The 24001-nt window shown below is 37.4% G+C and overlaps 1 protein-coding gene across 1 annotated transcript; it reads right to left on the reverse strand.

The window, feature by feature from the left end:
- Positions 1-1398: 1398 nt before the first annotated feature.
- LOC129236098 (protein takeout-like) lies at positions 1399-20184 on the reverse strand. Its single transcript, XM_054870305.1, has 4 exons — positions 20034-20184; positions 2138-2372; positions 1942-2081; positions 1399-1870 (listed from the first exon to the last, which is right to left on the reverse strand). Exons 1-4 carry the CDS (start codon positions 20110-20112, stop codon positions 1569-1571), a joined length of 756 nt encoding a protein of 251 aa, XP_054726280.1. The 5' UTR covers positions 20113-20184; the 3' UTR covers positions 1399-1568.
- Positions 20185-24001: the final 3817 nt, after the last annotated feature.

Genomic DNA, 24001 nt, shown 5'->3' on the forward strand with positions numbered 1-24001 from the left:
TGCTTTGAACTCTTTGTTGAATGAAAATTGGTCGCAATATGTGTTTTGCCCTTGTGGGGTATGTTCTGACTTCAGAGGGAATTTAGAAACTTGGCCAAAAGAATGACATCTGAGACTTACACAAATAAGTGGTTCGAACTCGCTGAATTTTAAACTATTTGATTATATATATATATATTTGGATCTTTATTCGCTGCGCTATGTCTATGTTGTCGTAAAGCTCATACAGTTCATCGTTCCATCACCTGCGATATTCTTCGCCGTTGCCAACGTGCAACGCTTCTACGCCATATGTTAGGACGGGCATGATGAGAGACTTGTAGAGTGTTAATTTTGTTCGTCGATAGATGACTTTACTGCTCCAAAGTAGCACTTGTTGGCAAGAGAGATTATAAATTATAAACTAGCCCCAAGAATTCTATTTGTTTATTATAACATTGGTCTCATACCTCTTTCGTTCTATAGATTTTACTCTTTTAATAATTAATTTAAGTTCCGTGAAATGATAGGCGCATCTTCATATTTTTTAAACATTTATCGTTAAAAGTTTAAATATTAAAATAATAAGTTGTTAACCCTAAACCGATAATAAAAATATAAGAAATTTAGTTGGTCTTATAATTCTTTTGTGTGGTGTGCACAATTACATTCTGCAGCGGCTGTAAAGGTAAAACATGGAAAAATCTTCATTATTATTTTTTTCAATTATATTTCCATTTTTATTGTTTTTTGACTGAGTTGAGAACCATTAACAAAGTTTTGAATGGTCACTGTACGTGAACTTTTCACTAAAAAATTTACTTTAAAAAATAACGCAATTTTGGAATACCCCATATGAAAAAATAATGATAATCGAAGATCCAGTCGTTATTATATTACATGACGCAGATTTCCTGTAAAAATGGTCGTATATTTTAATTAATGACTTAAAATTTTTGTTTTTGAGTATTTGGCTTAACTCCTCTTCCAATTTATATTGTGCCTCTTGATGTTGTTCTACAAATGAATGGTCCCACAGTTTTATGTTGCATCTGAACGCCAGATCGTTTTTTATGAGCAGCTTCTTCATGGCAGAAATATACTCGGAGGTTTGCCATTGCCTGCCGAGGAGCGATTGCTATTAGAAAAATATAAAATCATTATCCTAAAAACAGGCCATCATTATTAGCGTGCACAAGTAAGTAGATTAAATCCCATAGATTATTTAAGTGCCTATATAAAAAAATGCATGTCTGGTGTGAATTAAGTGTGCGTGAAGAGATTTGCTTTAAGAAAATGAGTTATTGATGAATTTCACTGCCGACTACTGCCAGTTGAGTAAACATATACACACACACATATAGGCAAATTCAATCTGCTAAATGCTACAGTAATAATAGTTATAAATGCACAAACTGATTTGCATGAAAATGATTTTATTTTTATTTACTCTATAGCGCAGTGATATTGCTTAGCTTGTAACAACTTTATTGCTCTACTTCAAGATCAATCACTTGAGCATCATCATTTTCAAGGCTAAACAAATAAAGTATACGAGTATGCACAACAATAACTTAGTAGGCATATTATTATATCTCAAAGATTTCATCATAGGGTGTAGCGCTGAAAACCTTCGCTGTACCCACTTTTATTTGTTTGCTGATCGCATCATACAACGGTGCCTTCATTTCGATAAAAATTCCATTCCAGTTCTCATTCAGGAAGCTATTTATGTTTTCACCCAGAGCTTTGTCGCCATTAAAGAGATTCTCAAAGTGTAGTGCTACACGTTTGGGCTTGCACTCCACTCGTACATCTTTTACGTCCATAAAAATTTTACCATCTTTGGTGCGTGAAGTTGCATCTATGACGATTTTCATTTTAGGCTCCACTAAATAGATAAATAATTAAATGAATAAATAGTAAATCATTACATATGTAAATACCTCTTAGGGAACTTACCCAATGTAAAATTACTCCTGCCCTCGCCTTTTATAGGTAAAATCAGCACTTTACCATCAATCACATAATCGGATAACATCGAGATGTAGGGTGCCTCTAAAAGTATTTCATGACGACCTTCTGGTGTTTTGCCAAAACCTCTGAAGGGTTAGAAATATTTTTAATTAATATGTTCCTTCAATTTACTTCTACTCACTTCACTTTCGTTGCTCTTACGTTTTTACTCCCATATACCACGGGGTTATTCAAGGCTAAATAAATCGCTACAGGGCTCGCAGGATCCTGCCGTATTGAGAAGTCATCCATGGTGAAAGGTTCCAGCTTGGTTAAGCCGAAACTTTCGTCTCCTTGATTTTTTTTATTAAAAATAACATTTATATTTTCTATAATACATTTTCCATCTCCGGCAACGCAACGCTTGATGTCGCTGGCTGAAAATTATTAAAAAAAAAATATGTATTTATATTTATATTGTAACGAAATCTTCAACAGAGGCTGAATATGGAGCTCTGTCAGTATGCGTAAGTGAGCTAAAGTTAATCAAGGCACTAGGTACTTAAAGAGTTTAGAATTGGAATTAAATGCAAATTATTTAAACGGTGAAAACGAGGTATTTCGTTTAGAATGGATTTAATAGAAAATCCGACTGATAAGTTTATAAAATCGTTAGGACGAATACAAATTAAAAAATTTTGAGAGATTGTAAAACGATGCTCAAATGTAAATATTAAAACAAAAAGCTAAATTTAAGGAGATGTGTTAAAATATGAGTTAATTAGTCTTTAAAGTGCGTAAACATATATCACTGAGTCCTGCGATGTGTAGATCGACTTCAGCTCTCGGCTTGTGTAGACGGCTTAGCCGACAGTTATAGGTAATACATAATAAAGTAATATAACTCTGATCTCAAGATGGTGGTTAGATTGCTTAAATAATCCTTCGTATCTATCGGCCATATGGTATACCAGTGAAAATTAATTTTGATAGTCTAACTTCTGTGTTTTCCGTTTATCGAACCTTGGCCAAAAAGGCCATTCTGCAATGTATTCAAATTAGTCAACCGGCGTATGAGTATTTCCTGTTCAATTTCTGAAAATGAGCTTTCCCGAGATACCCAGCTTCTCCAGGTACAGTCCCATATTATTTTTTCATGCTCTCGTTTGCCTCTTTACTTCCAAAAATATTTCATTGGAGATCTTCTTCTTCTTAATTGGTACGATAACCGCTTACGCGATTTTGACCGAGTTTAAACCAGCGCCAGTTGGACAACAAGTTGAACCCAAGTCCTTCTCCACCTGATCTTTCCAACGTAGAGAAGGCCCTCCTCTTCCTCTGCTACCACCAGCTGGTACAGCATCGAATACTTTCAAAGCCGGAGCGCTTGTATCCATTCGGACAACATGACTCAGCCGCTGGATCTTTATTCGGTGCGCTATGTCAGCTCATCGTTCCATCGCCTGCGATATTCGCTGTTGCCAACGTGCAAAGGACCAAAAATCTTCCGCAGAATCTTTCTCTCAAACACTCTAAGCGTCACTTCATCGGATGTTGTCATCGTCCAAGTTTCTGCGCCATACATTAGGACGGGCATGATGAGAGCCCTGTGTAGTCTCAGTTTTGTTCGTGGAGAGAGGACTTTACTACTCATTTGCCTACTTAGTCGAAAGTAGCACTTGTTGACAAAAGAGATTCTACGTTGGATTTCCAGGCTGACATTGTTATAGGTGTTAATACTGGTTCCTAAATATAAGAAATCTTTTACAACCTTGAAATCATAACTGTCAATAGTGAAGTGGGCACTGATATGCGAGTGCACCGACTGTTTGTTTGAAGACAGGAGGTACTTCGTTTTGTCCTCGTTCACCACGAGACTCATTCGCTTTGCCTCTTTATGCAGTTTGGAGAAGGCAGAACTAACAGCGCGGTTGTTAAGGCCGATAATGTCAATATCGTCGGTATACGCCAACAGTTGTACGCTCTTCTAAAATATTGTGCCTGAGCGATTAAGTTCTGCGGCTCGTACGATCCTTTGCACTCGTTCACTCTCTGAATTCCGAATGGTAGTCACGCACCAACTCATTCGGCCACGGCGGTCGCTACTTACTTTTTCCATCACTTAATATTTGATTTTGTTGTTGTTGTTGTTGTAACAAGAAAACATTCCAAATACATGTACGGGGAGTGCTGCTGGAGTGACAGTCCTTGGCCGTATATACTATAGTATGCCCCGGTCGTTCCGGTAACATAAAACGGACTGTTGACGTCCATAGTGGCCAACGAACCTGTAATCAAACTAATGATAGTTTCGCATAAATCATTTTATTTTGGCGATCATAAATTGCCGATATACCCCAAAAAATGCACTGGTTCGTATGGTCAGTAGGCCAAAGCCTACAGGCAAACTCCGATAAATAAGACAGATGATCTTGCACTGGAATACCTTGGTTTGAATTTATAATAGGGCCTTTCATAATTTGGCTAATTTTTTCATTTTCATATCATGGGTTCAGTTGGAGGTAGGTGTAGAAATATCTTTATAATTTAGCCTACAGGAACCTTAAAATATGGCTTGTTCGAATTACAATCATAATCGGTGGCTTGCACCATTTTTTACAGTATTACGTTTTATGTGAAATTCTGGCAACTTTGGCAAAAGTATAGCATTCTAATTGTAAAAAATTCGGCAATAGTGATGTGCAAATTCTTTTGAATCAGCATCACATAAATTTTATTTGCAGGAATTTTACTTCATTATTTGCATTGCCATTCATTTTCAATATTAAATTCTCATCAATATTCAAATTATTAAAGAAAATATTTTTATAAAATCCCATTATTTTTTATTTACGTCTTCATCCTCCCATTACTATGCAAAATAAGTGCCGAACATCAGAAAAATGTTCAATTCTGCCGCTTTTATTACATGCCTCGGACAAGCTCCTATTTCCTAAGACAACACAAATAGCAAGTATGATTTAACTAAATGGGGTACTTAGAGCCACACCAACTCAAAGTTCAAAACCTTATTTTAAGCCTCCACATCTAGACTTGGCAGGCCAACAGTTGGTTGCTTCTGCTTCCTTTCGTCTGAGAGGCACTCGTACATACTAAAATTGTTTACCTTCCTTCTAAGCGACATAGATCAATTTGCACTGATCTTGGTCCCTGAAAACAATTTTAACGCTTTCAATACTAAATGCACAGAATCTCTACCAAGCCAAAATAAGCACAGTCTTAGAACACTGATTTAATAAGGATAAGTTCCCCACGCGACATCACGTTGGGATATGAGCCTGAGTGTGTCCCACAGTGGACAACCGCTTCAACCTAACCTAACCATTGCCAAATTCTACAAGGGTCGGTTAAACAGAAAAAATTTCACCTTACTTCGGTACGGTAAGTAGGTTTAGTTGATTCCCGATCATGGGGATATACAGAGAAACTACTTAGCAGATGAACTTAGAAATGTTAGATAAGACAATGTAGGATCAAGAAAATTTTACCGCGCCTGAGTCTCAGACCATACTTATAACGTGACAGGTGAACCTGCCATGCAATGCACAACCAAGCAGATTCATCCGGAAAAAACGTATTGACATGACGTATGCCGCTTGAAAACTGCAAGCTGGGGAATTTATCTAATGAAAGTTAAAGGCAAACATTTCTTGCACGATACTACAAATTAGTACGTTCAACACAGAATTACGTTGAGCGCTACGGCTTTTTGACAGCTTAATGGTATTTGATATTTGGCATCATGTCACGTAGCTCATAAGATAATCGATATTTTCTGATTAGCCATCAACAAGGGCTAGTTAGACTTTGTTTGTAATACCGTTTTATTTAACTGTTTAAACTGAGCTAAGCCGTGGATATCGGCTTCCATCGGAATTCTTATTGGGCGTAACTTCATATCATCTCATGTTCTTTATAAGTAATTGGCAGAACTGTGTGAAATCTGGTTTAGACGATTTTTATTTATTTAAGGGCCAAATGATAAGTCTCAAACCACATTGACCCAATCCTCTGTTTCACAAAAGAATACACACTTACTTTTCCTGAGAGGATCGAGTGGAAAACAAACCCAAAATGGATGAAGGATGATTCACAAAAATGGTACACTGATGGATCAAAAACACCTTATGGTGTAGGAGCAGGAGTAGTGGGGCCCAGAATCCACAAATCATTCACTCTCACCAGGGACACCACCATCTTCCAAGCGGAACTATACGCAATAATAGAAGCAGCAAACATCATGCAACGTAGAAACCACAAGGGAGTAAAGATCAAAATACTCTCGGACAGCCAATCAGTTCTGAAAGCTTTAGATAGCTATACCTACAACTCAAAAACCCTCTTAGAATGCCACAAGGCACTCAACAATCTGGCATCCAAAAACAATGTCTCATTAATTTGGGTACCGGGACATGAGGGATATGGCGGCAACGAAAAGGCAGACTTTCAAGCCGAAAAAGGGGCAGATGCAAACTTCATCGGACCTAGTCCCATGTTCGGATTCAACAAAAACAGCCTGAAACAAAAAGTAAAACACTGGGCCAAAACTCTATTAAATCAGCATTGGAACAACGTAGAGGGTCTTAGACACTCCAAAAAGTTCTCACGTTAAACAAAAAGAGCATTCGCACTCTCACAGGCGCCCTCACGAGTCACTTCACCTGCAACAAACACTTACATAAATTAGGCATCACTAACACCAGCACCTGCAGATTTTGCTGCGAAGATAGAAGGAAAAGGTTTTTAAACAAGTTCATGCTTACAGATGAAGACCTTCAATCTCTCTCTCAGAAGGAGCTGGTACAATTCATAAGCATACTTAACTAGACAGCATAGGGTGCACAATAGATCAATATGGTCGCAGAGCTAAAGGGCCATATCTTAACCCTTTACAACCATTAACCATTAACCAAGGGCCAAATGAAACTCATCAGGAATCTAAACTGTGGTACAACAATGGTACCTATTATTGCAATAAGAAGATAATTCAACCTAACCTAAGCAATGGAATGGAATTTTTGTTTTATGTAAGTAAAGCGAGTAATGAGAAAATTAATAAAGCGTGTTACAAATTATTACATAGCTTGACCAAGAAAAGATTTTCCATTCATACACTTATATAAATATATTTATATATTCATATTCATGCAATGTGTGTCAATCAAATAATTACTCTGTTTCGATAGGTGGTATATAATTATAATACAATAATTGATAATTATTACTAATAATTTAATTGGTTTACACGTTTTTCAACGAGTATGTAGTAGGGTGATCCGTTTCTACGGAGTCTTTTCAGTTGCATATATGGTATAGCCCATTTGACCAATCATGTGCCATGACCAATCAAAGCGCTAAATGAAAATAGTTTGAAAATGAAGAAGATATCCCCCATCAGTCAACTTCGGCTTTTCATAGAACTTTGTCTGGTTGGTTTAGTGGGTTTTGAACACAGAACGTGGCGACAAGTGAGACGTCAGGCACCATAACAATACGAAACAAACAAACAAGGGAGGAAATTGCATATTTGTAAAAATTCAGAGAATGGCTTGGTAATATTGTGATTTGAGACAAGGGCTCAGATATCGATCATCGGAAAGCTCTAAGCAGTTGCCTTAAGTTAAATAGTGAGAATAATTTATATATGTTTGATTTCTTTTTTTTTGTGATCTTCCTTCAAGCCCTAACCTGATCTCCTGATTCTTATTATTATTCTGCAAATTAACCACTTTTGTGTCCTTCCATAAATGTTTAATAACCTTAGACTGCAATGAAGTAGATTTGTGGGCACTGTAAATAACCTAGAAATAATTTTTAACAGAACTCCGACTTGGAATAACCATATCTTTGGTGCAATAGGCAAAGTCTTTGGTATGCTACGATTATTATGCATCAGCACTTTACCCCAGTGAAAATTCGACTGATTTTCGCCAAAACGTTCTTAATACCACGTTACTTTATGGATGTGAATTGTATGCCGATTATTTATTCAGTTTATTCATATAAATATAATACGCGAAAGTACTTGTTTCTTACAGACTATAGGCAATTAAAATGTTTATTACTAAAACACTAAACGTTATTTACAAAAACTTATGAAAGTAACAGATTAAAACTGAAGAAGTTCAAACTTCATTTTCATTGAAATTAAGAATAATTAATATTTAAATTAAGAATAAATGATTAATTATTTCTATATAAAAAAATGGGTTACCCTAGTAATTAGTTATCAACTGCTCTATTAATTTTCCAAGAAATAAATTACTTGTTTACGAGCTCGGCATCGTTCATAAATATAATATTTATTTAAAAAAAATAATTCACGCCTATCGTCTTGCTATTCTTGCAATTAATACTAAAACAAACCATCGGTCAAAGTTACCGGTTATATCAATTGTTAGCCAGATTGTCTCCATAGACTTCATTTGATGTTTTATATATTATATGATATATAATATTAAAAATAATATTATTAAAGATAATATGATTATTATCACTTAATGGCGAGTTTTGGAAGAGGACTCTCTTTCTGATCATCGTCTTATCGAATTCCGACTGGGAATTGATACAATATCAATACCTTCCGGTAGGAATTCTCGAAATGTGGACTGGGACAGGTATAGTGAGCTTGTAATAGAGCGATTACCAAACCCGAAAAAATCCAAATCAATAGAAATGATTGAAGATGCTACTGAGAAATTAGAAGGTACTTCAATCAATTGCTTTGAGGAACTGTGCCCACTCAGGCAAAGTAGACAGGGGAAAGCAGTTTCTTGGTGGAACCCTGAACTGTCGAAGTTTCGTGTGCCGCCCAGAAAACTTCTTAATAAGGCCTTAAAAACCCAAACAGAAGATGGCTGGGCCAATCATTGACTTCCACAGAGAGACTATAAGAAAAAAGCACAGAAAGCCAAACTTGAATCCTATAGAAATTTTTGCAGTAACGTCAAGGAAATGAATGAAACAGCGAGATTTTGTAAGGTTGGATTCCATTCGAAAACCTGAGGCATTTACAAACCCATTTTTACTTGAAACCCATTTTTCGGGTAGTAGAACACTCTCTGAAGTAGAGAGTGGCATGAATATTAACCGTAGCGACGGTGGAACCTTTAGGTGCAGCTGGTATATTGCTAGTCGGATAGTGACAAAAGAATCGATAAGCTTTTCCTTATCTTCCTTTGAAAACTTTTAGTCCCCGGGATCTGACGGAATATATCCAGCAATGCTTAAGAACGGAGGAGACAGGCTGATTGAGGTCCTGAGAAGGATCTTCACAGCCTGTCCTGCACTTGGTCAAATACCTTCCCAATGGCGACGCGTAGTAGTAGTATTTATTACGAAACCAGGAAAAGACGACTATTCCCTAGCAAAAAGTCCAAGACCAATCTGACATCGTTCGTATTGAGAAGTCTAGAACGAGGTGTGAAGAAACATATCCAAGGGGGGACGAGAAGCCCACTTAGTAGAAATCAACACGCTTCCCAGAGTGGAAAATCATGTGAATCAGCCTTGATCTTGTTAGCAAGATTTAAGCCGGGCTGGAAGCTGACGAGTACACAATGAGCGTGTTCATGGATATTAAGGGGGCTTTTCATAATGCCACTTTTGGCTCAAGATGTTCTTCTGCCGAACGACATGGAGTTAATCAAACCATTGTAAAGAGATATTCAATCCTCTCTGACGGGCTGTTAACCGTTGGTGAGAACAGTGCCGAACTAATAACCTTCAGGGCCAAGCAAGGATGTTCCCAAGGGGGTGTTCTTTCTCCATTGTTGTGGTGCTTGTTCGTAGACTTTTTTGTTTGTAACATCGGATAAATCCCTAAGGAGGCATTGCACGAAAGTGCAAAGAATTCTGGACAAAATGGATTACTGGTGCAGTGGTGGGCAAGGTCTTTCCGTGAATACGAACAAAACCACCATAGCGTTGTTTACGAGAAAACGGAAATTGGATGGACTTAGTCTTCCGACACTGAAAGGTGTGACACTTGGTCTTTCCGATGAAGTTAAATATCTAGGAGAAATCTTGGATAAGAAACTGACTTGGAAGACACACGTTTCACTGAAGGTGAATCGCGTATTAAGGATTTTCAGCAATGCCGCAGAGCCTTTGGTAAAACCTGGGGTCTGCAACCGGCTGTGGTCCTATGGACATACACAGCACTTATCAGACCAATCATCGCTTACGCCTCTGTGGTCTGGTGGCGAGTGCCATGAGTACAACCTCTGGCGATGCCCTAAATGCTATGCTTGATTTGCTCCCCTTGGATCTTAAGATATAACAGGAAGCAATAAAAGCCATGTGTAGATTCCATAAATATGGTTTCTGGCACGAAGACGAAACTGGGGGCTCAGAAAAATTTTTAAGTAGCTATCTGAGCAATATCCACTATTTTTGGCGCCTAAAGACAACCTGATACCCACAGTTTACATCAAAGATTGTTCAAGAATGTAAGAAGAGGCTTAATTCTGTCGCAACAGAACAGGCTTGTAATTATATGGGTTCCATGCACTCCGTTGTTCAAAGAAACGAAATTGTCGATGAATTCGCCAACCGTGGGTCATTTACATAAAGAGCGATGACTTGGTCTGGAACGCTGCAGAACTGCAACAAGTCCGAACAGAAAACTGTCAAACTTTCTACTTAAACTTGTAAAGAAAGACGTTCCGTTGATGGTCCGTATTATTACAGGATACAACCCATGGGGTCAGCATATGACCACATTTGGAATCATCGAGGACCCGATATGCCTGTCTTGCTTGGAGGGGGCGGATAACTCTGAGCTCTTTCTATGTGTGTGTTGCCTTTGCAAAAGCAAGGCTACGAGTTTTGGGTTCCGATATCATGAGAATGAATATTAACTAATATTAATTCGTTCTCTAAAACTGGAGGATATTTACAGATTTGCCAAAGAATCTGGAAAATTCTCACTGCACTAACTACCTTTGTCTATGTCTCTATTCTTTCCTAACTTTTTCTCTGATACTTTTCTCCTTTCCTCCTTGACTATCTATCCTCTTTCCAGAGCTCTAAATACAATGGGCTTTTTAGTCTAAGTGTTTTAGGAGCCACCAAATCTATTGGTGCTTCTTGTCTTGACATATTCAAATTTCAATTTCAATATTAAAATTATATCAGAATTCCCGGAAAATGTAATTACAGTTTTTGTAATATTTGTTGTATATATTTGAAATGTACACAGAAAAAGGTTCACGGACATTTTACAATTTATCCGCTTCGATAAAGGAAATGAACGGAGTTTTCAGTTGCAAACAGATTAATTTCCTTTGATATCAAATGCTTCGAATTCATTAATTGAAAATTTTTACTCACCGTTACAAAACATCACGATCGTTGAGCAATTATTCCCCACAAAAGCTAATGCCGATTTTCGCAGTAGATGCCAAACAAACCGGAAAAGTTTGGAATACAATTTTGGTTGGCATCTGATCTACGAAGTAAATTTGTTATAAATGAATTCTCGTATTTGGAAATTGACGAAATAAGACAGTCCTCAATTCCTTTTAATGAGTTTGTTTTTCTAAAATTGAACCATTTACTGGTGCGGAAAGAAATTTAACGATTGATACATTTTCTTACCAGCAAATCACTGGCATCAAAATTATTAGAAAAACGGGCTTCTTTAGTTGGAATAATTTGTGGAAATAAAAGAGAATTGCCGAAAGTGGCTAAGCAAAAAAACATGATTTACCGCGATTTGCATCTGAAATTTATAAAACCGATAATTGTCTAAAAAGTATTTTATGTCCTTCTGCTGAGTACAAAACACAATTCAGTCAACATTGACTATTACATAATGAGACTAAAAGTGGGGGGATATGACAGTTGATATAGCCAGAAAGCCAGTGTGAAGTCAGAATCTGCAAGATGGACTCTTGAAGTATTTTTTAACATTCTCAACTTAGCGGCAATAAATGCATGGGTTGTGTATAACGAAAAAACCGGTGAAGATATATGGCAAACAAATTTTTTTGTTTCAATTAGCAGAAGAACTTTCCGTAGAGTATAAGATCCATCTGAACAGGAAACTTGAATAACAGCCCTGAAAGTTCTAATTTCTAATTTAAGTTTCTAAAAAATATTTGCCAAATAGGTATTTGTAATGAAAATAAATATATTGTGTTGGTTACAACAAAAGCAAGTATGTGGTAAATGTATACTGAAAAAATCTCTATATGTAAAATTGTGCGTATCCAAATAATAACTAAACCTAAATAAAAAACAAATAATATTAATATTAATAGGTATATAACAACTGCTGGTAGTTCTAGTGTTTAGAGACTATATATGTAGTTAAAATAATTGATCGATATGTATGTCATGTATCACGTTTTTAAAGAGTGTCGATTTGTATACATTACAGACTCATAATGATTTTTTGAATGATGAATAAATATGAATAAATGAAAAATAAATAATAACAATAATTTAGTTTACTGCTTTATTGCATAATTAATAATATACGAAAACTAAATATTTACAGGCCAATAAATTAATCACTCTTCCTTTCTTTACGTCATTTATTGAAGTAAGAGGCAAACCGCCTCTTTATATATTGAGTATAAAAAATCACTAAATTTATTGCGAAGAGCAAATGTTTGGCAACACTGCACAACTCAGCTAATGCGACGTCACGTACTCTTTGATGGGCGTGATATTGTTTCTATCATTCTTGCCTCTCACTGATATTTTCCACAGTGGTATCACAACGGACCTGTAAGGCCTAAGTGAGTTGGTCGTGCAGACCGACTACCACCATAACCTAACCTAACCTACACTGAGTGTACCAAGCCTGGTATATTTCCCAGGAGATGGAAGCGACAGCGTTTAGTGCTACTGCTAAAACCGGGCAAATTGCCAAATGATCCATAAGCATACCGACCCTTATGTCTGTTAGATATAGTGTGGAAGGTACTAGAAAGAACCATGGGTGGTTGCAGAAATAAATAGAGGGGCCAACAGGACTTGCGGAGCGACAATTTGGCTTCAGGCGAGCAGGATGCACTGCCGACGCCATTCGACTGGTGGTCGAAATAGCCAGCGAGGCTATTAACAGGACAGGTGGGGCATTCGGCTCTATGAAATATTGCGCTGTCATAACGTTGGACATAAAGAACGCTTTCAACTCAGCAAATTTGACGCTAATTCTTTCAACACTGAGTGGTCTTGGAGTGCCTTCGTACCTGATTAGGTAATCCGAAGCTTTTTCGATGGCGGGATTCTTGAATACGACACAGGCGACGGACCTCAGAAATACACAGTGACACTGACACTTTGTGGAACGCAATGTACGATGGCATCCTCAAAATGGAGCTGCCCATGAATGCGACACTGGTAGGATACGCAGACGATATTGCGCTGGTTGTAACGGGGAAACAGGTCATTAATGTGGATTATTCATTATATGTCATTATATGTGGGTTATGATTGACTCGCGCATTACCTTCAGAGAGCACGCAGTGAAAGTCAGTACGAAAGACGCCGTAGTTGCAAATGCTCTAACACGGTTGCTGCCGAACATTGGGGGAGCCCAAGGTGCAAGAAGGAGACTTCTATCTACTGTAACAGACTCCATCCTGTTATATGCCGCTCCCATTTGGTCCCAAGCCCGAGAAATACACCTACGAGGGACCAGGCAGGATTATAGAGTGAGTGCTTTGCGAGTAGCCTGTGCATACCGGACAGTATCTGATGATGCAATTTCGTGATTGCCTGGAAAAATTCCACTGGATATCCGAGCACGTGAACTAAACCGTCTCTATCCAAGGCAAGGTACAAAACCTATAAGGGACCAAAAGTTGGCACAGCGAATGACGTCACTTGACGAATGGCAGCAAAGATGGGATCATTTTGCTAAAGGCCGCTGGACGCACGAACTTATCCCTAACCATAACACGTGGTTACGGCGAAGACACGGAGAAGTGGATTACTTCCTCTCCCAGTTGCTGAGCGGGCATGGGTGCTTTCAATATTATCTGCATAGGTTTGGTCTCTCCGCTTCACCGCTCTGCCCTGCCTGCCCAGAGAATGTTGAAGGTTGAAGACGCACGACACGTACTCTTCTACTGTCCAAAATTCGAAAGAGAACGTGAGGAGATAGCCACTATCCTTGGAAGACAGCCAAGTGAGACTAATTTAACTGGCAGTAGGTGCATTTCAAAACATTGCTGGGATGCTGCATGCAAGTTTTCCAAGCAAGTATTGCGTACGCTACACAAGCAGGATGATGAAAGGGGAACAATAGAGGTACTTCAGCTGCAGCTAGAGCAAAATAATATTAACGCCTTCTGCCGCGTCTGATCACACCGAACTTCCCGACAAGTGCTAAAGCTAACATGAAACATTTGGAACACTGTCGAGGGTCGAGAGGTCGACTCAGACATACCGAGAACAAATACGGACGCTTGAGTTAATGACTCACGACCATATCATACGCAGACAAGACGGTAATGCACATGACATTACCGCACACTTTCGAAGTTCCATTTACTTCTTAATGGAGTAATGGAGACTATCACCGACGTATAACCTCCATACGTCATAAGTAGAGAGCCTGGACGTAGGTTTCTTTTGTGGTTGTTATCCACAATCACGGCTCCACCTTCGATGTAATGCAAATGCGGTCCCGGGGTGGAAGTCAGCCGGAGAGGGGAGGTCTCTTTTAGTGGGAGCGTGCCCCACATATCATGGGCGCGACGGCATCAATCGAATGTTTCTGACATTTTTATCTTCCCCTCGCACAAAAAAAAAAAAAAAATAATGATATCATCTCCAGGTATCCCATCACACTGTTCCAGTGTCACGGCTTTCATTATTGCCATTAGTTCAGTCTGAAAAGTACTACAGTAGTCGGGAAGCCGAAAACTGAAGGAGATCCCCACATGTTCGGAGTATACACCTCCGTCCATCCTGCCATCAAGCTTGGAGCCATTTGTGTATACATGGATGGACTCGTTCTGTCTTACCTTGTCCCATTCCCTCGAGGGTAGCAGGGTCGTGAACGTTGTAATGGCAAGTATAGGAGGGACTGTATAGTCCACCTCTCAGGCGAGCTCCAACGTGCCGCACTGTGCGCAATGTATTTTGCCTGCAGCTCTACCGAAAGGAAGTTTAATATCACATACAGTTTTTTTGATGATGTGGTTGACATTGTACCGGTTATAAGAACAGATGCGAGTCTTGGACCTTGTCAACTCTTTTAATGTTCATGCCCTGTCAAGGGCCGTAGTAGAGAATTGCTCTAATTACTGCTATGTACAACCAGTGTATCATTCTGTACTTCAAACTCCATTTTTTCCCAATTAGCCTTCCGCAGGAGTACCTACACCGCCTACTACGAACACGAAAAAAGTGCTGCCAAACTCAATTGTCAAATTTTGATATTTCGACAACAGCTCACTTGAATATAAACAAGACAATTTAGCAAATAATCCTTAAGTTTTTTGTCAAGTTAGCTGAATTTTCAAATTAAAATGTATTCGTCGACATGTGCGGTTGTGTTAATGGAGAAGGAAAATGAAAGAAGCAAACTTAGTCTCAGAATTTAGCGAAAATTATTGAGAGATGCAATCAACCCTTTCGATATGGGCGAACCATTGTAAGTGCTTGCTTTTTTGTTAAAGAAAAAGTTTACTTAAATACGGCTTAAAACAAGTTTATCAAAAATACCGGTTAAATAAAGTTGCATTTACATACATTTTGAGTTTTATTGAAGACATCCCAAGCTCAGCGAGATCGTCGTCCATAACTTCAGTTCTCACACTATCCTCTGTTTTACGGTTTCTTGCGTAGGGAGGCTATCAGCTTAGAGTTGGCCAAGATTTCGACGTGGCAATGGGGCAGTCGACATTTAGCTATGCACTAAAAGACGTATTGGCGTCACTACAAACACGATTGTGTCCTCAATTGGTAAATCTCGACATGAGTGCAAATGAAAAACTTGAATACAAGGCATTATTTTGTGAGTGACGCACATATAAATTATTTCCCCAACTAAAGAAAAATTCCTCTACTACAACCGGAAGGGCTACTACAGTATCAATGTTATGATTTATTTCTCCTTTATTAGCTTCAACAAAGTGGCATACTGCTGCCGTGCTGTTACAACATTACACCTGTGGATGTCACATAAAAGTAAATATACTTCAAAAATTTCTTTTTATTTATAGTTTAGTTAATATATGTAGGACTTACATTTTACAGCCTTTTTATTTGTTTCCTTTTAAATCCTCTTTTTATTACTCGTTCTAATTTTTGCTCGTTAGTCTAACGTCGTCGTAGACAAATTGTACGAAACTTTAAGATTTGACGTTACGAGTGCATTCGGTGAATGCTACTCTACGAATTTCGAATGTACGTTCGGAGCTATTCGAATTGTATGATTACAATTTCTTAGTTTCTACGAAAAACAGTCTACGACGCATTGCATGATAGGGCTGTATAATTTCAATCCTTTTAACAATCTTATATTACATAGGAATACATAAACTGTATCAAATAGCTGCGTCGATGCTTATAGGTTGTGGGGGCTATCAAATTTGTTTTATTTAGTCATTATGCTAAATCATCATGGTAGTTATACAATTGACCAATAAGTGCTAATGCTAAAACTTCATTAGGCTGGTGTTTCAAAAAGTATGTAGTGATGATTTTTTACCTACTATTGGCACAAGAGATTTCAATCTGGTAGAAAAACGCTTAGTGCCGTTGAGAGACCAGGTCAGGAGGACCCAACAGTCAAGAGCTGTGTTTAAATTTGTAAAGTCTAGTTGTGTATAAGAATACTACCAGTTTTCTTTTTAGCTCAATCAGTTTGTGTTCTATCTTTGCTCAATATTAGTAAGTGCTATTTTTAATACGGATACCTCTTACGAAATGCCAGTTATCTGACCATGCATCCACAAAATATTAGTTCATATTAGCCTTTTCTTATGAGAATGAAAAAAAAGTGTATGATAATGAAAAATAGTTTGAAGGTAAAATTTCATTAATTCATGCGATTAAAGCAGCGGTCCTCAATTTCTTTAAACTACCTTAAATCACTTTATAACTCTATTGCAAATCGCATCACTAAATGAATCAAATAGCAGTTTACAACCAAAACGTCTTTAATCAAGTAAAGAAGAATGGTCTAGCAAATATAGTTTTACACAAAAACAAAAGAAAATTATTTGGTCTTAATCAAGTGAGAGGAGGTGTGTTGAAGAAGTACGATGTCAAAATAGCAGTTGAATGGGTCAGCAAGTCTTTATATCTATAGAGTAGGTCGATAGCCCCAGCTGCTAGTTGCCTTCCTACAGTAATGCAGTTATTTATAAATATATGTCATAATAAATAAATAATATATATAAAAACAAAACCACATCTTTAAGGCACAAAAAATGGACTGAAACAAGGAAGTTTCATTTGGAGATTTAGCAAACTTAAGTATCATCTTTAATTCTACCACTTTTCAAATACTCGGAGAATACGCAAATTTAAAGCACGCATTTATTAAATTTTGTAAACTTCACGTGTTTTTAGAAATATTAAAGAAATAAGTAAAAAAAATATCACCCACAGTTCGTCCACGTTTGCAGATTGATCAAATTTATAATCAAAAGTAAAGATTTAAATTTTATCGTGAAGTGTTTTGAAAACAATTCTAATTGTACTTAGTCCTGCCATAAGTTCTGTTTCAAGTTGAGTCCATTAAAGATATGATTTTATAATATTTTTTTTAATGAAATTAGTTTTATTTCTATGAGGTCTTCGACAGGCCATGTTCACCAATTTTGACCACAAACCGTAGTGTAATGGATTCAAATCTGGATTTCCAGACGGCCAGTCTTCTGCGGCTATGAATCCAGGAATATTGTTTTTTAGCCACTGCTGGGTGGTTTTTGCCTTATGAGCTGGAGCGGAATCTTGTTGGAAGATCCAACGCTATCTGTTGAAGAGAGTACTGCTCAACTGCCTCATCACGCCTTCTAAGTTATCCCCCTGGTACACTCTTGCCCCGGTCGTAACCACTTTTTCGCAGAAATGAAGAAACGAAACGCCTTTACAAGATACTCCACAACAAACCATTACGAGGGTTGGATGGTGGCCACACTGAACCCTAAGAATAACAATTTTGTGTCTTTAGAAGTTTTGGCATAGATTTTGTCATCTTGCGTATTAAAAACTTTTTCAACAATGAACATTTTCTCTTCTGGGAAAGTAATAGTTTCATGGCCGTTGACCGCGTGTCACCGAAGAAGCCGCCTGCATCTTTCGAATCTAATTTTTTTCAAGCGCGTTGTCAAAAGATGACCAGTTGAGCGACGGAAGGCTTTCATGTGGAGACCATCTCTAATTAGTCTTGACATGGATCTAGTCGATGCATTCATTTGCCTGGACATGATATTCTACTTTCTAAGGGGATTTCGGCGAATTCTTTCTCGAATGGTTTTTATGGCCGTACTGGTTCGAACCAAGCGAGGACTGTTTTTTTTTGTTTGTTTACCGTTTGGGAAAAGCGATTAATCGTGGGGTAAACAAACATCCTCGAAATATTAAGTTTTTTTTAGCAATTCGTAAATCTCACTTGCATTTTTAACACACTTGTGCTGCAATGCGCTTTTGCGAAATTTGCTATGAAACTGAGTATAATTTATGAGTAAAAATGCGTAATTTTTTTCTACGAATTTGTTCTCGCCGTATGCATTCTAAAATTTGCCATAGAATTTATGGCAAGACGAAGTAGTATTGTGAATTTTCTCCATACAACGAATGCACGAATCTTTTCTTATTTAGGAAAAGTGCCCAACAATGTCAGGGGAAAAAACTATCGAAAACCAAGGAAAACTTTAAGTTACTTTAAACTTGCACTTTATTGTACTAAAATTGAATGGGCTGTAAAAATGCATATCCAAATTTGCTTAGAAACTCTGATTAAAAATTTGAAATTTTGATGAAAAGTTTGTAACTGGGATTAAAAAAAGCTTTTGTAGACGTTAAAAATTAACAGCTACATCGTTCCAGGAAGGCTTGCTGAATTGCTTCAACGAGCAGTAACAAAGCAATAACAACTACAACAACAACCATATATCAGTCTTACGTGGCAAAAGTCCACGCGTTATGCCCATTTTTCTGTTTTATAGTGCGTTACCACGTATCGCGCATAAGTTTTGGAAATTTAGTTACAACTCGGGAACTGACAACATTGCGACATTTGCCTTGAAAAAGGGTATCTCATCCAGTTGCATTAAAATTCAAAGCCGATATATGTAAGGGTTGGTTTCATGCCTATTTTTCAAACGTAAATTTTTAGTGGCGTTGTGAGAACTAGTGACTCAACGCATTCAGAACAACGACAGAGATTCGATGAGTCGGCTAGTCACTAAAGAGGAGATCAGAATATTTGAGAATAACAGACAGATACTAAGAACTTCTATGTTGGGGTCTTGGAGCGGCTGTTGGCACCATTTTTCCTTGTGCAATCCGGACTCGACGAGAAAGGTTGGATTTTCTAGCACAATAATACACCGGCACTTGTTCTTGTTCAACAGTTTGCCGCCAAAGGCATTTCCACTTCCGCATCCAGTCTACATATAAGTACACCAAACCCTAATATCGCCTCCTGCGATTATTATTACTCCCCAAAATGAATTTTCACCTCAAGAGAACTCATCGTGGTAGCATACTGGAGGCCAATGAATCCTCGCAGGATTGTGATGCGTGCAGTCAATCGTGGAAGCAACGCTGGAATCTCTGTTGGGTGTTAAAGCGGGCCTATGGTGAAGGCCAGTAATAGAATTTTGTTCGTATTTTAATTTTCTCGTGTTTTATTAACAAGACCACCAAATTTAATTTTCACGCCTCGTATTTTTTACGGTGGATATTTTTCTTTAAAAAATATAATAATTTTGAATATCGCTACAGGATGAAAGACTACTTTTTTATTTGGACAACGAAAAAAGGACCTGAATCATTTTAACGAAGTTCTTTCAAAGCCATTATATTTCCGTTCACATTATTTGTACGCATTTATATATTTTTATCCATGTTTTCTCAATCGATAATCACGAACTTACGAAGCTTCGCCGCAACAAAATGTATCAGCACTAAAGCGTAAGATACTTGTAACACGGATGTAGGCTTCAGCGAACGCATCCTTACGAATAAAAAGCAACTATGAGTTTTGGCACACAACCTGCAACTCGACTAAATGTAAATATACTTAACTTCAGTTGGCGTTAGATTAACTTTTATACTGAAAGTGAATATCTCTGGCACTGCCTTAGCTATAATTGCTACACAATCATGAGAATTGTATTTGATGCTAATCGTGACAATAAATTAAAATTACAAAAGTACATTATTTTATCACTTGAAGAACCGGTACCGCCCTAAAACCGCCGACGTCGTTGGTTAGTTGCCCACTTGGGTGGTAATAAACCGCAGTGTGGTCGTTCAGAACTTTTTCATAGTTTTTAGAAAATCATTCACACTTAATATATTATCTCTGACCGATTTTCCACAATTGTTAATTTAATAGTATTATATAAATATATGATTGCTGGCACATACAGTAAAAAAAAACTGAAATTATGACACTGTGCTACAAAAATTAATTTTTTTATTTCAGAAATATTCCATATGTATTTTTTTGTAATACTGCATGCTACTAGGTTGTTCAATAAGTTTTGGGGTTCTATAAGAAACCAACAATTGCTTCGAATTTTAATTCATGAATTTTTGCCATTGACCTGATAAAAAATATTTTTCCTTTTGCAAACTAGGGGTTTTTCACGAATTTTTTCTTCCAGATGGTCTAAAAGGTTATAATAATATTTAGAATTTATTATTTTACCAGTTTGCAAGTAATCCACACTCAAAATTCCCTTCGCATCCCACTGATGATTTAACTGTACACGAACTCGTTTCGGAGCCGAAGAACCGGGTTCACGACACTCTTTAGCCTCTTGTTTTGATTTAGGATCTCAGCGATGGTGATGAATCGACGCACAAAATTAACTTTATCCTTTCGAAAACGCTCTAAATGTTGCTGAGAAAGTTGTTTTCGAAAGTGTTTTTGTTTTATTGTTAGCGAATGCGGCACCCATTGTTCACAAAGCTTTCTAAAACCTAATTCTAGGTCGGGGAATACATTCGTAGCGTTTTACCGAAAACTTTTATTTAAACAAAAAACAATAAGTTAATCAATTATATATTCGCCGCTGCTCTTCCCACCTCTCGGCCAATTTGTAGATGCCTGTTAAAAATCGCCTGGTCTGGTGTCTAAGAAGTTGTTGAGCGAGTTTTTAAGGATCTCTTTATTATCGGCGTTGACCATGTCAATAAGGTCTTTTCAGTCGAATAACCTCATTCACGCGGTGTAGCTGGGCAATGTGGAGCTCCTTGTTGATCGTGGTATTCTTTTCGAGCATTTCCCCGCGCACTATGTCCTCCCAGTTCCACCAAACTCATATCCTGACCATCTTTGGATGATGATCCGGCTTGACTCTCGGCTTTGGCGCCTGGAGCCACCCTTTCATTCTTTGCTTTATATTAATGTGTTGGCACCATTTTTCGTCTTCCGTGACCTTTCGGTAAAAAAGCGCTGTTTACGACAAAATTAATCAAAAATTAAATAACTCAAGAATACTATTAAGATCGTTTTGTAGAGCAGAAAGAGTTCTATCGAATGAATGAAAATGAAAACAGCAAACAAATCGTTGTATGCCGAGAGCTTCTACTAAATTTCTCTCAGTCACTCGATGACTCTCCAATATGATACCCTGTATTTTTTCTACGATTTCTGGTGTTGTTCCTTGACGTGGATCGTCTTCAAGGCTTGTATGACCACGTTTAAATTCAGCAACCCATTTCTCTACTGTACTAATTCATCGCGAAAGGTCCTTAAACACTTTCAACATTTGTTCATAAATTTCCTTCGCTTTTAAACTTTCAAAAAATAAAAATTCAATCACTGCACGATACTTGATTTTTATCATTCTAGAAAGTACTATAACACGTCGATACTAAATGGCTTGTAAACAAAGAACGAGTTGACACAGGGAAATGAAACTTCACATACATCCATATGAAGAGTGTGCCAACATATAAAAAAATAATTAAACTCGTAGCAACGCCCTCTCTTATCGAAGCGTAAAACTTATTGAACCACCTAGTAAGTGTTTTAATTAATTAATTGTTTTTTTTTTAAGTTCCAAAGAACAAACGCAAGTAGAGGTATCCGGCGTACACTCTATTTTATAGGAGGAAAGTTCAACTATTTTCTTCACGTTTCTGTAAAGCAGCAAGAAGATCGTAGATGAGATATGTATCACTTCAATTCATCTCATACTACTACTGCTAATACCTTAGCTGTGCTGTGCATTTATATTTGCTAAGAATTTGGGGAAAACCTTTAACCTTAATGAAGGAACTGATAAAGTAGTACATAGTAATTGGAAACTTCGCTGAGGCCGTTGGTTCAAGTTCGAGTCAAATTCGAGTCAGTTGGTTCCAAGAAGTTGGTATAGAATTGAAAAAAAGGAAGTTAAAATAGTTCCCTGGATTTGATTAATCAAGGCTGAAGTCCTTCGTAATCTGCTAAAAAATTCCTTTGTCTATTTGCTCAGTTTATTCAGAGAACAGTCCTCTTACAGGCCAATATTTCTGTTACCAGTAATGCCGATGTTTTTTGAATAAATTCTTTTGAAATGTCTACTGCCAGTCGTTTAAAATAAACGTCAGATTCCATTCATGAATTAGGTTTCAGCAAACATCATTCGACGCTCTTAATGGTAGGTACTTTAGCGTAAAACACGAAAATGTATATTCGTCTCTAAAAAATATAAACGCATTCGTTCCACAGGGATGTTAGGGCCTCTGCTATATCTCGTGTATACCCACGGCCTCCCATCGGCAAATCAGCAAGTAACTGCAAAATTTTCGGGTGATACTGCCATACGAGCAGCCGATAATGCTACATGGGCTAAGAAATTGAGAATCAAGCTAAACAAAAGCAAGCCAACATATAATATATATGTAGTGTTTTCGACGTGGCCAAATATCTGGGCATAACATTTGATGCCAAACTGCATAGGAAAGCTTATGCCAAGAAAAAACGAGAGAAGCTTGATTTGAAATTAAATGAGCTGAATTATCCCATCTGTAGGCACTTAACCTGATCAATTCGCAACAATTTACTTATTTGCAGACCAGTTTGGACTTAGGGTATACAATTGGGGATGCGCCAGCCAAAAGTAAGTCATCTCTATTCAATGTTTGCAGAACAAAACCATACCAGTCATTAGTAAACATACCATACTATACAACCGACTTGATGTTGATACACGGCAATTCGAACCTACGCACTCCTGAATGGTAGTCACGCACCAATACATTCGCCTACTGCGGCCGCATATTTTACAGAAAGTATAAATGCTACTTCGACGCCAATTTAACGAAATTTCTATGAACAGTGGCGAAGAAAATAATTAAAGAGCGACATATTGCCAAATTTTGACTGTTTCTTGATTCATTGTGCTATATTATTCTTCCCTATTATTATAACAAAAACTAAAAACTTAGGTTTAAAGTTTTATGCACTCTCCACAATTAAAAAAAAATTTCGGTTATTCATTATATGGAAGAAAATGCGTATATTGATTGAGTAGTCCAAAAAGTTAAGAACGAAATGTAAATCACAACAAGTAAGGACTGCTAAATTTGGTCCAGTCCGAATTTTATATACCCTCGCATATTTTAGTGATTGCTGTTAATTTTTCGAATTGTACAAAAAGTGGGCGTGGTTGAGATGCGAAGCAATACGAAATACACGCATTTACGTACCTAAAAGTAGGCATGGTATCGCCCAATTTTCAAAAATATTAATAAATAACTTTAAAAATCACATCTAATTCCATTTATATTTATGTTAAGAGAAAATCTGCATATAAAGTTCAGAGATCATAAATTTAGCAATTGGTGGGATATCAAATTTTTGTCTTGAGCTTAGTAATGAATTGGTTAGCACAACTAACAAATATTT

Source organism: Anastrepha obliqua, chromosome 1 (genome assembly GCF_027943255.1).
Source record: "Anastrepha obliqua isolate idAnaObli1 chromosome 1, idAnaObli1_1.0, whole genome shotgun sequence".
Taxonomy (NCBI): Eukaryota; Metazoa; Arthropoda; class Insecta; order Diptera; family Tephritidae; genus Anastrepha; species Anastrepha obliqua.

Bases quoted from the DNA above. Each gene is read 5' to 3' on its own strand.
- LOC129236098 (XM_054870305.1), bottom strand. From the start codon at position 20,112: ATGCGTTCGCTGAAGCCTACATCCGTGTTACAAGTATCTTACGCTTTA. The intron at 2,373-20,033 runs GTAAGTTCGTGA...AATAATTTTCAG, and splicing joins TTTTGTTGCGGCGAAGCTTC to CCAGCGACATCAAGCGTTGC. The intron at 2,082-2,137 runs GTGAGTAGAAGT...CTAACCCTTCAG, and splicing joins GTAAGAGCAACGAAAGTGAA to AGGTTTTGGCAAAACACCAG.